Source organism: Eublepharis macularius, chromosome 1 (genome assembly GCF_028583425.1).
Source record: "Eublepharis macularius isolate TG4126 chromosome 1, MPM_Emac_v1.0, whole genome shotgun sequence".
NCBI classification, from domain to species: Eukaryota; Metazoa; Chordata; class Lepidosauria; order Squamata; family Eublepharidae; genus Eublepharis; species Eublepharis macularius.
This window is the reverse complement of record NC_072790.1, coordinates 26,683,169-26,695,437: the sequence shown is the minus strand read 5'-3', so window position 1 is coordinate 26,695,437 and position 12,269 is coordinate 26,683,169. Positions and strand designations below refer to the sequence as shown.

General features: G+C 45.8%; 1 protein-coding gene across 1 annotated transcript; it reads right to left on the bottom strand.

The window, feature by feature from the left end:
* Positions 1-431: 431 nt before the first annotated feature.
* Positions 432-10,229, bottom strand: TDRD6 (tudor domain containing 6). Its single transcript, XM_054970734.1, has 3 exons — positions 3,944-10,229; positions 3,196-3,314; positions 432-512 (listed from the first exon to the last, which is right to left on the bottom strand). The coding sequence occupies exons 1-3, from the start codon at positions 10,227-10,229 to the stop codon at positions 432-434; spliced, it is 6,486 nt and encodes a 2,161-aa protein (XP_054826709.1).
* Between the last annotated feature and the right edge of the window lie 2,040 nt (positions 10,230-12,269).

Genomic DNA, 12,269 nt, shown 5'->3' with positions numbered 1-12,269 from the left:
GCCAGGTTTATATAGTACATTAAGGTAATCAAGCTTTACCTGTAGCCAGCATCTCAGTTCCAACTGGTGCACCTTTCACAGAAGGTAAATATGCAACACTACTCCTACAAGTGCTCTCAAAATATGCCATCAAAAAACCTGCTTCACAGTACAGCCGCCTGCATACCAATCTTGTTATCGGGGAGAAGTTCTCTCAAGCACACTGGCAACAAAAGCCCACACCACATCCAAGCTTCACGCCAGAGTTATCTCATGTCACATTTTACTACGTAACTAGCAGAAAAAGCACCAAACCTCTTGCTTTGCTTGCCCCCAAATCTAATGCAATGAGGGAGATTGCACCTGCCCTACGGCATGCACAGAGTCCCTGGAGAAAGAGAGTCTCCCATCATGGGTTCCAACAAGGTCAGGGAAGGGGCTCCAATCTCACACTATTCCTTGGAGGAGCCTCTCTTTGACTTGGGCACACTGAAAAGCTCAGTACTAATTGAAAGATCCCCGATGAAAGCTTCCTGCACATTTTGGAAGACAAAGATGTCAAGGGTCAGCAGGAAGCACTGATAATGCCTGGCTACTGAGTCAACCGCAGACTTCTTGAAGATAATTACTGGAAACAGTCATCTGTGCCACCTTCATAGTATGCCACTTCATCTAGAAACCAAAGGGTCCCCACACAGGACTGGAATCATAGCTGAAGTATCTCTTCCATACCGCAGTTGGCACTGGAAGCCAAACCATTTACATCGTCCAACCATAACCTGAGACTGAAGAGCCATCAAGAAATGCAACTCAGCTTTACTTCGAGCAAGATGATTGTGTCATTTCAACTCTACCCAACTTCATCTTGCTGTAGCTCTTCCTGCACTTAGAGAACTTTACTGCTGTATCAGCAACCAGAAGAGAAAACGATTGAAGGACTGAGTCTCAATACTACGCACAGACAAAAAAAAACAAGAACCCAAACCTGCAAGAACACTGTAAGGTTTACATATTATTCACAAGCTGTAAAGATGTTCTCCTACCTTCAACTGCTAAACTACTTTCTGGTAAAGAAAACGAGGAATATGTTCCATCATGCAACCCCTGCAGGAGAAAAAAAAGTTCCCAGAAAGTTCAGGTAATAAAAAAGAATGTTTTTATATAAATACACATTTCAGTTTGATTGACTAATTGTATTAAGTGTTCTGATAAAAATTTAATTAGCAAGTATGTTTTAAAATGATGTAATTTTAAACATAATATAAATAATAAAACATTCATCTTCATGCTAGTGCTTCTGTTACAGAAGTAAACTACTAGTTTGCATTACTATCTTAGTAGAAATCTGTTATCTAGCAGAGAATGCTAATACAGTGTGAGAAGAACAATTAATTCCCTCTACAGATCTTGCCTCACCACCACCATACACTCAAGAAGCCAGGCAGAAGTGCAACTCCTCTTTGTATTCATTGCTAAGTATACTTTCGGCCCAACATACCTACGGGACCACCTCCCTCCCTATGACCCTCAAGGCAGCTCTACTCATCTGAACAGAGTCTCTTGCAGGTTCCAGCATGCACATGGGCAAAATCAACAGCAGCCCGTACACGGGCTTTCTTCTCTGTGGTGGCCCCTACCCTGTGGAACAGCCTGCCTGAGGAGGTCAGGAGAGCCCCCATGCTCCTGGCTTTCCACAAACAATGCAAAACCAAATTATTCAAAAAGGCTTTTTTCTCAGATAGGAGGGAGACATTGTGGGGAGGGGTCTCAGATGTTTTGCTAATGAGTGAGGAACCACAGACTTCACCATTATGTTGCCTTACATATTATCTGTTGCTTTAAATATGGACTCCTATATACTACCTGTGCTTCATGTTGTTTAATGTCAGTCCTACAACTGATTATGTTCTGTTTCAACAATTTTCCAACCCCATATCGGATCCTTGCTGCTATGTCTTTGTAAACTTGTATTCATTTACCCTATGACATTGTTTATGGTAATGTTCTTAACACTGTAAGGAAATGCCTGCCCTTGTCCTTGCTACTGATCGTACTAATTTCACACTGTGAACTGCCTTGAGTCTCAGTGAGAAAGGCAAAATATAAATGACAAATAAACAATTTTTCTACATAATGAGGTTTTTACGTAAGCCAGAATTTAGCTGACAGTTCCCCAGTAATTCCTACTGATCTCTTTTGAGATCCACTACCAAGTCAGGACTTTATCGCTTCCTCTTACCAGACACTGAGCCTCCCCACCAACAAAGTTTCCAGGCCAGCTGACCTGTAAGGCATGTAAGGCAAAAGCAGAAAGGGGAAACCAGAGGAAATCCCAGCCCCACCCCATAACAAATGCCTTTCTGTCATCAGAAAATAACTATGGGGCACTATGCATTGTTTTTTGGTCACTAAACCTTACTATTCTAAATTTCAGCCTTAATGGAGACAAACTCTACAGGGTTAGTATATTACAGCAAAAAAAAAGTCTTCCATCATCTTAAAGACAAGTAGATTAAACCATAATACATTTTCTAATCTTACTGCCATAAGAGCCCTTAATAATTCATTCCACCAATTTAAAGTAAAAGGTGCAATTTCCTAGATTCCTCCAAAGTACTCTTTTTAAAAAATGGCATTGCATTAGCTACCTTTCAATTTACTGATGAGAAAACTTGATTTTAGTAGAACAATGTTTAATTTTACACTCAAGCTCCTTAAAGTGAATGGTTACTAAGCCTCTCTGGTTAACTTTAATGTCGGCATGGCAATCCACCCGTTTGCCCCATCTGACAGTGTAGCAGAAGAACTGCAATTCAGATGTCGGTATTCCCCCTGCTTCCCTTTCTGCAATGAAGACAGATTCAAATAGTTCATTTCACTCCTAATCTTCCTCGCCATGTGCCTCTAGCTCTTGCTAGTTTATTCATAACAGTCAAACTAACATGGTTTTCCAGTATTACATCAAGTAGCGTACCTCAGCTGGACCTGAATTCTCTGGAGGAATCTCATTCCAAACATTTATAGGGCTGACTGTCTCTTCCTTCCTATTTGAAAGATTCAAAACCTTTATGGAAAGATAAGGTCATCATTTTAACAGACATGTTCACGTACGTAAAGGGCAGCTAAAACTGTTCTCATATTGAATGGACACCGTAAGATAACTATTTAGTGCTTCATCTTTATATTAACTTATTCAGAATATTTTAGTTTCCTTACCTTTGTACCTTCAGCAGAAACTCCCAAGGTCTGAGCCTCATACCAGCGCGTCTCTGTCCTCACCATGCATTTGGGTCCAACATCAAATCCTTTTAACTCACATGTAGTTTTATTTTTTTCTGCCAAGAAAACACATGGTTTACAAGCGCCTCACCTGCTACAAGGTGCAACCTACATAACGTGAGTCAAAGGGTTAATTTCTCTTCACACAGGATGCCCAGAAAGGTATAAATGCCAGATCTGAGGTCTTTCCACTGCCTTTGTTGCCCCAAGAACCGGGAATACACATGTGCATGTGTACACACACACACACGTACGTATGTACACACACACACACACACACACACACACACACACACACACACACACATAGAGTTCATATTCACATCCTCGGGTATCCTCCTTCCTTTTCATTATGGTATCTGTAACTCAGCAACTCTGGATGCAGTTTATTCAGTTATGACAGACGCAGACATGGACAGTGAATACACATCACAGGACTGGAATTTAAGAGGCAGTAAAAAAAAAAGAGAGAGAATGCATTTATCTGCTGCACATCAGCAGCTACTTCTTAAAAATTTCACTTGGTACATTTACAGTGCAATCCTAAACAGTTACTCCAGTCTAAGCCCACTGACTTCAATGAGCTTAGACTGGAGTACCTCTGCTTAGGACTGCACTGTCAGGTAGGCAAAACAGGTGCAGGCACAACCCACCACCCAACTTTGTCACTCGAAAACAAGCTTACCTGCCCTCTGACATGAGGCTCCAGCTTGCTCGCCTGCTCGTAGCCTGCTTGCAGAATCCCCAGCAGCCCCCTCAAAGCCTCTGCACACGACAGGCCTCGTCTCTGCTTGCTCAAAACTCTTCTCTAGCACATCTCGCTGGTTGAGGTCGTCCTGGTTTGGGGCAACTAGTCCAATTTCACGCAGACCGGCAGCCTCTCCCATGTGAAACGTGGTTCGTGGTTTTAGTTCGTTTTCTAAAAGTGATGCCAGGCTCTCAGGGACGGCAGGAGGGGGTGCTGCAGGCAGTGCGGGCGGCTCCTTTCTTTCAGCCCCTTGCCAAAGTGGTGTTGCAGGAGTCAGCCTCTCCGGCCCACAGCTGAGCAACCTGCCCACTTCATCCATGACCAACGGGCTCTGCTCCCACTCACTTTCCACCCAGTTTACTGCATCCGAGCCCAGTTTGGAGGCCCCCCGCATTTCATCACACGAGAGACCATTCACGTCAACAGACTCCAGCTCCAGTAAGCTTTCAGAGGTGTGCATTCCCAGGGCTTCCAGTTCCGTTAGCAGCTGCTTGTTATCAAAGGGAAGAGGCACTTCTAAGGGCACCAAGTCTGAAGAGTCTTCTTCACCACTCGAGGGCAGCTCTGCTTCAAATGGATCCTGTGTTAAGGTTGCCTGTGGGCCTCTGACCTCCTCCGGAGCTATGAAGGGATTCTGTCCCAAGATCTCTGTTTCAATAATAGCTGGAAGTTGCATTTCAGGAACATCTGTACATTGCAGAACACACGTCTTGCTATCGCTTTCCATCTCTGGGACAGAAGAGTCCAGTTCATTATTAGGAGTTTCAGAAACAGTTTGTTGTTCCTCTACGTCAAATACTTCAAAGGTGGCTTGGTGGTGCCTGCTTGGACATTCATTTCCTTCCGTTTCACTAAGCCCCATATTTCCTGCAGAAGCTGAACACTTTTCTATTGGTTGAAATGGCTCTGAAGTACATAAATCCGCTGAGGTCCAGGTATCGTCTGAAGCCATAGACGCACGAGGAGACATTCCCCCAGCACAGAGCACAACCGCCGAATCTTCTGCCTCGGCATCTTTGTTCTGTCCTTTGAGACTGAGAATGTTTGACACAGTCAGGCCACTGCCTTCAGTGCTAGGCTTCCAAAAAGCTTTCATTTGCTCATTGATGCTTCTTCCTTGACACTCCACATTAACAACAAATAAGGGAATCTCAAAAGGACCATTGCACAGTATTTCCATAATGGTAACATCTAGTAAAGAATCCACTATTTTCTTGTAGAAGATATCATTTATTCCTTCTACCCATGATCCCTCAGACGAATTAAATCCAAACAGGCAGCATGGAAATGCTTGCGGTGGCAATGTTAACAGCTCATCAGAAATCTGCCTCAGCACTGCTCCGGTGACAAGTTCTTCAGTTCCATAATCAATATGAGCAACTCTCAAGGTATTCTCCTGTACACTGGTAACTACTGCTCGGTAAAAACTTTCATCCTTACCACCTTTTGCTAGACAACAGCAACCAATTTTAATATCGGCCACATGGCAACCCGCCAGCTTGCATGCATCCTGGACCTTCTTTTCAATGGAACTGCAGTCATCAAGGTCAGCAAACTGACACCAGAAATATCCTGGGGTGTTTGTGTCTCTTGCAAAGGTTTTTACAGTTTGACCAACTACAGGTATCTTCCAGAAAAATGATTTGGCATCCTGTATACTTGAAGGTTTGCTCGGCTTACCAGGAAGAATGTCCTCCAAATTTATTAAGTCAACCTCAGTTTCATTTTTGTCAGATGCCTCCATTAAAAGAGAATTTTGGCATGTGAGTTGACTATTAACCAAATCTGCTGCTTCATTATCTTCTCTGTCCCCCAAAGCAACTTCCCATTTGCCCTCAACTTGTTCCACAAATTCACAGTTCATCTGAATTTCCTTTGTGCTCTGGGAGAAGGACAGAACTGCTTCCTCTGTCCACTCCGGGAGCTCTGTGGTCTTCCCTCCACCCGATGAGCAATGGATGGTCATCGCGGGAAACAGTAGTAAGTCTTCTGGGAGTCTACGTGTTTTGCAAATGTTAACTTCTGCAGTATTACCATAATCAATATACTGGACACTGACCAAGTCAGCTGAGGGCTCTTTTTGGACTACAGCTCGATACCAGAAGCCATCTTCTGAAAAAACTGCACACATTAAGTCTCCTACATGGAGCTGCTGTCTATGTAAGTTCTCAACTGTTTCGGACTGGTTTAGTTTCTCAGAAATACCGTCTAGTAGGAGTTCATCTTCTACCAACTGAACATAAAAGTCAGAAGGATTATTTACATGAGAAACATACACTAAGGCTTTAGAACCGGGGCTTACGTTTTTCAAAGGTAAATCACACATTTTCTTAAGTGAAAGGTTTATGCAAGTTTCCTTTGGATTTCTGCTTGTCAAGCTATCAGGTTTCTGTTCTCTCTTTTGAAGAGGCACCCAGGGTTTGCTCTTACCTGCCACAGAATCACTTTGGTTTTGTCTTTCTACTGGCAGAGAAGACCTCGTTGGTTTCTGCTGCAAAGATTTTGCTTCTCCGCACATCTCGCTGGATTTAATACTATCCAGGGGTTCTAGATTTTTAGACGCAAATGTCTTACTCTCTGGAGCAGAACGGTCAAAACCTCTGAAAAGCGGCCTTCTTGCTTCACTGCTTGATTCTTGGTTTTCTGCAGATATGACAGAGTCTTTGCGGCGCTTCAAATTGAACCTTTCTTTCAGTTTGGCATTGATCTGCATTTTGTCACCATATAACTCAACAATCAGTTTTCCATCAGAGTCTTTTGCTACAATTAAAGCCTTTAAGGGCTTATCTAGTACTGCATTTTCAAACCATGAAATGGCTTGTTTTGGTGCGTCAGCAATATCAGATAATGAACATTTTATAGCTTGCATGGGCAAGCACAGTATCTCATATGCATCTCTGGGTACTAAAATCAGATCTTCGTCCTTCATTACCTCAGTATTCCCAAAATCCACAAAGAAGACTTCTTTGGTAGGCCTTGCTTTAGCTAATATTGCCCTATACCAGTAGCCATCAGTATACTTTGCCAGATACAAGTTTCCAGGAACGGGTGAAGATTTCAGACTATGCCAAGTTTTGCTGAGTTTACCAATGCTATCTGTTAAGTGTTCAAGAGCACTTGCACTTCTGGCAAGTTGGCAGTAAAAGAGTTGTAGATTTTTAATGTGTGTGACATAGACCAACTCTTCACTTCCTATTTTGATGTCATGCGTTGAATAATAGTAGGAAAAAAGATAAACGGATGGTGTCAAGGGTTTCTGCGGCTCTATAGGTCTGGCGAAACCTTTCCTTGTTAAATAATGGCACGCACTCTCAAAAGGTGTAATTAGGTCCACCACATTAAGGAGGTAGGTAGTCTTTAAAACTGCTAAAGCAAATATAGTACATTTCAGTTCTATTTTACTTGCAGAATCAATGAATTCCTGAAAAGCATCAGTGGCCTTTTCATCCCAAACGAAAGGATCTTTATTATTGGGCTCAATCAGATTGTAAAGGCTACATCGGAAAGCCTGAGCTTTCAGCTGAAGAAACTCAGCCCTAGTTGAGCGAAGGTTCTTAGGGGAAACGAGCTCTTTATTCCCATAGTCAACATATGCAACTTCTACCTCTTCTGCAGGACCGTCAGCATGGACAATCAGAGCTCTGTACCACTTCTCATCTTCTGAATACTTAGCCAAACACACAGGGTTAGGCCAATCATGGGGCTGTGCAGCATACGCACAGTGATGCTGAATGTCAGCCATGAGTTCCTTCAAATCATTGGACGTTTTAGCCAACTGGCACCAAAAGAGACTAGGACTTTCTACATAGGATACAATCACATCTACCGTACTTCCCACTTCTAACTTCCCTTCACAAAATACTCCTGGATGTATTTCAGAGTAGTTTTGTGCAAGATGGGGCAAAGTGTTTGGGACACTCCTCGAGGCCTCTTTGGCAACTGCTTCATTTGGGAAAGAGGGAATGCCTCCAGCTGCCCAGGGTTTGGCTGTCAAAGCTGAAGTGGAGCTGGGAGCTAGATGGTCAGGTTTGGGAGGGAGTTCTGCTTCATCTTTTATGGCTGTTACTCTCAGAGAGTTTTGATTCACAGTCTGGTCTTTAGAGCTTCTTCTCAGAGGCTTATCTTTAAGTTTCTGGGTGGTCTCTGATACTGCAGCCTCATGATGCTCAGCATACTTCCCTTGGGACATGATTCTGGCTAAGTTTTTTTCTCCTACGAGAGAATGGTCAAAAAGTTCAACTAGGTACATGTCCATTTCCAGGCCCAGGACTTGCATCACCAGTTCTTTGTTCAGCACAGCTTTCCTGAAATAGTCTATAGAGCCTGGACTCCACTGCTTACTTGGGGAAGGATTAGCCAAGGAACACCTGAGTGCCACAGCAGGAAGCTCTCTGAACAGAGGAAGCAATTCCTTCACCTTATACAGGTCAACTATTTCAGTGTCTCCCCTGTCAACCAGATATACTTCAATACCTTCCCCCTGAATGCTGGTGACAATGGCACGGTGATAAGAGTTCTCCTTCAACATCACACAGCACAAGGAACCTGGCTGGGGCTCACGGAGAATGCCCTCTAGTTTTTTGCTTTGAGAATAGAAGTCCTGTAAGTTTTGTTTCAAGTGACTGAGAGGCTGCTGGTACTCCTGGAGGTACATACAAAAGTGTGTGGGGTCTCGGAGGAAGGATACTTGAGCTTTGTGGCACTCACCTGCCTTCAGAAGCACTCTAGGCAGGGAGGCAGCAATAACCGTAGACAGTGATTCCAATGCAGCACCGGAATCTTTTTTGGCAGGGGCATCCACACTTTCCTGTTCAGCCATTAAGTCAGATGCGTACCCTTGAGGGCCATGCACAAGTCTCTGGGCCAAGCAGTGTGCCTGCACCCCAAAAAGACAGTTAAGGTTGAAGCCTTCTTCTCCAAAAAGGGTCACGTAATACACACGCTCAAAGGGGCAATAAGCTTCAATGTGGGCTTGCACGGCTTTGCCCAGCAGCAAGTTTTTGAGCTTGCAGATCTGTGAACGGGTCCAGCCGCAGCCTCCATCCGTAATCCCCTGTAACGAGCAACGGTAGGTGACCACCGGCATACGGAAACACTCCGCTGGCAAGCCACGCAGGTTTCTCTTTCTCACAAACGTCTTTCTGCCGTAGTCCACACAGATCACCTGGGCCACTGCCTCAAGCTGCTCTTCCTGACCATCCCCGGGATACACTTCTAGCAGCAGAGCTCGGTACCATCGTCCATCTACGTCCTGGGCGGCACAGGGGGATCCTGGCAGGAGTAAGGCCTCTTCCAGGTCTTCTCCTCTGCCCCCCTCGAAGGCTTGGTGCATGGCATCGGAGAGGCGGCAGATCTCTTTGGAGAGGCTGCGCAGCTGCAAGTAGATTCGGTGAGGATCGATGACCTGGGTCACCCGCACCAACTCCTTCATGTTGAGCTCCAGCATGGGGTAGAAGTAATCGGGGGATCCTGGGCTTGGCTGGGCGTGGGCAGGAGTGGCAGGAACCCGCACCTGGGTCGTTGGAGGAGGCTGCTCCGAGGGGGCACAGCTGCCCTTGAGGGAGGTGTTGAGCAGGGCCCGGAAGGCGGCTGGCGAGATCTGGCTGGCCAGCCCCAGGTGGTACATCTGGGCCAGCAGCCAGGGCAGCTCCAGGACCACCAGGCGCTGCGGGATCAGCACCTCCCGCACCAGGCCGGTCACTTCTTTGCAGTGCAGGTAGCCCAGGAACTCGACGGCGCCCGCCGTCCACCCGAAGGTGAGCGGCCCGCTCGCGGCTCCCTCCCCGGCCGCCTCCGGGCCGAAGTTGCCCGGCGGCACCAGGTCGGCCAGGATGCAGCCCAGCACCTCGGAGGGCAGGTGGAAGAAGTCCTCGCGGCCGCGGGCCAGGTAGTAGGCGCTGGCGCCGACGGTGCGGCCCTCGTCCAGCAGGAAGACGCGGTAGTCCCGGCCGGGGCGGCCCACCACGCGGCACCGCAGCCACCGCCCGCCCAGCTCCACCAGGCACAGCTCGCCCACCGACAGGCCGGCGCCGCCCGCCTCGCCCGGGGCGCCGGCCAAGCGCGGCCCGGGCGCGGCCTGGATCTCCTCGCTGAGGCGCGCGTAGACCTCCCGCCACTCGCCCGACAGGCCCCACAGGCGCGCCAGGGGCGACTCCGGGTGCACCTCCACGAAGGAGACGCGCAGCGTGATGGAGGTGCCCGGCGTGGGCAGCACCGAGCACATGGTGGCCGCCGCCGCCGCTTCTCTCTCGGCCGCCGCCTTCGCGCCTCTTTCCGCCGAGCCCGGCTGCGGACACGTGACCGCCGAGCCTCCCTTCGCCCCCGGGGAAGCCAACGAGCGCCCGGCGGGTCTCCTCGGCCGTTGCTGCCTCAGGCGGCAACGTTCGTCCGGCCGCCCAGCCCAGAGACGCCTAACGGTTTTTTTTTTAATGGTCCCCCTCGCAGGGTGGATTCGTTGCCATCCTTTTCCCGCCGTTTATATCAGGCCGCTCCAAACGCGCAAATAAGGTTGGCTTTTGTTGAGTGGGGAGAACAGCGATTATCATCACCCTAGGCTGGGCGCTACAGGTGTCTATTTTATATTTATATATTATAGAATTCATATAACAACTGCGCTTATATACAGCTCTTCTAGACAAATTAGTGCCTCACCCATAGTGGTAAATAAGTTGGTGTTATTATTATCCCCACAATACAGCTGGGGAGCTGGGCTGAGAGGTTTACTCAAGGCCACCTGCTGAGCTCATGGCAGAAGTGGGATTCGAACCAGTAGAGTGCTGATTCATAGCCAAACCACTTAACCACTATACCATACGTATAATTTATTTACATCATTTACAGTCTGCCTTTCTCACTGAGACTCAAGATGAAATACACAGTGTACAAAACTTTTTTTTGAAAAACCCTCACACAGGGTTGCCAGCCTCCAGGTGGTGGCTGGAGATCTCCTGGAATTACAACTGATCTCCAGACCATAGAGATCAAATCACCTGGAGAAAATGGTTGCTTTGAAGGATGTACTCTATGGCATTATACCTCACTGAGGTCCTTTTTCTCCCCAAACCCTGCCATCAGGTTTCACCCCCCACCCCAAATCTACAGGAATTTCCCAACTTGGAGATGGCAACCCTACTCACACACCCCATCTTTTTTTCTGCCCTCATCGGGGCCACCAAAGTAGATAACCAATTATATTTTAAATAAATACACAAATCTACTGTCCCGTCTTTGGCAATAGACTCCCTTCAGACCATGTATATATTATAGTACTGATACATATTTGTATATAATATTTATATATTTACATAATTTATTTAAAAACTCTCACCCCACCTTCCTGCCCTTATCAGGTTCAGCAAAGTTGATAACCAATTACTTTTTAAATAAATAGACTGAGGGCAATAGACTCCCCTCAGACCATGCAGTGGATTTATATATCTTAAATGTATATATTAATGTGCTGATACATATTTATATTCTTACACAATTTATTAAAAACACACACACACCACCTTTCTGCTCTCATCAAAGCCATCAAGACAGATAACCGATAGACTTGCCTCAGACTGAGCAGACATATATTTTATATGTTTACATTACATGTTATAATCTTAATATATGTTAATATATTTATATATTTACGAAGTTTATTTTAAACACACGCCACCTTTTTACCTCCTCAGGGTCACCAAGATGGATAAGCAATTATGTTTTAAATAAATAAACGGCCCAATCTGAGGCAACAAGATTCGCCTCAGACTAGGGAGTAGATTTAAATATTTTATACGTATGTAATTTATATATATACAAAATTTATAAATCCCATCCTCATATTCGCCACCTTTCTGTCCTCATCAGGGTCACAAAGGCCAATAACTGCCCAGTCTGTGGCAAAAACACTTTTTAAAATAAAAACCCAACGAAAATACATAGTTTGACCCAATTAAAACCGAGTTAAAAAGAAACATGCCATATGATAAAATACACACATAAAAACAATTAAAAGCAGAGTAGGAAGGAAGGAGGAGGAGAAAATGGTATCCTTTGAAAAATATAGAGTAGCAGTATGTATAGTGGTTAGAGTACAATGCAGGTTCATAGCCCCTGCTGAGCATGAAACATTGTGGCTGTAATCCAAAAATACTTTCTTGGGGAGTAAACCTAACTGAATTACAGGTGACTTGATTCTGAGTAGACCTGGTTAGGTTTGGTCTCTTTGTGACCTTGGATCAGTCACTCTCGGCCTCATCTAGCTCATAGGGTA

Excerpts from the sequence above, each read along its gene's own strand:
- TDRD6 (XM_054970734.1), bottom strand. The coding sequence starts at position 10,229 with ATGTGCTCGGTGCTGCCCACGCCGGGCACCTCCATCACGCTGCGCGTC. Across the intron at positions 3,315-3,943 it reads AGCCTCATGTCAGAGGGCAG|AAAAAAATAAAACTACATGT; the intron begins GTAAGCTTGTTT and ends TTTTCTTGGCAG. Across the intron at positions 513-3,195 it reads TTTCTGCTGAAGGTACAAAG|GAAGCTTTCATCGGGGATCT; the intron begins GTAAGGAAACTA and ends CAAAATGTGCAG.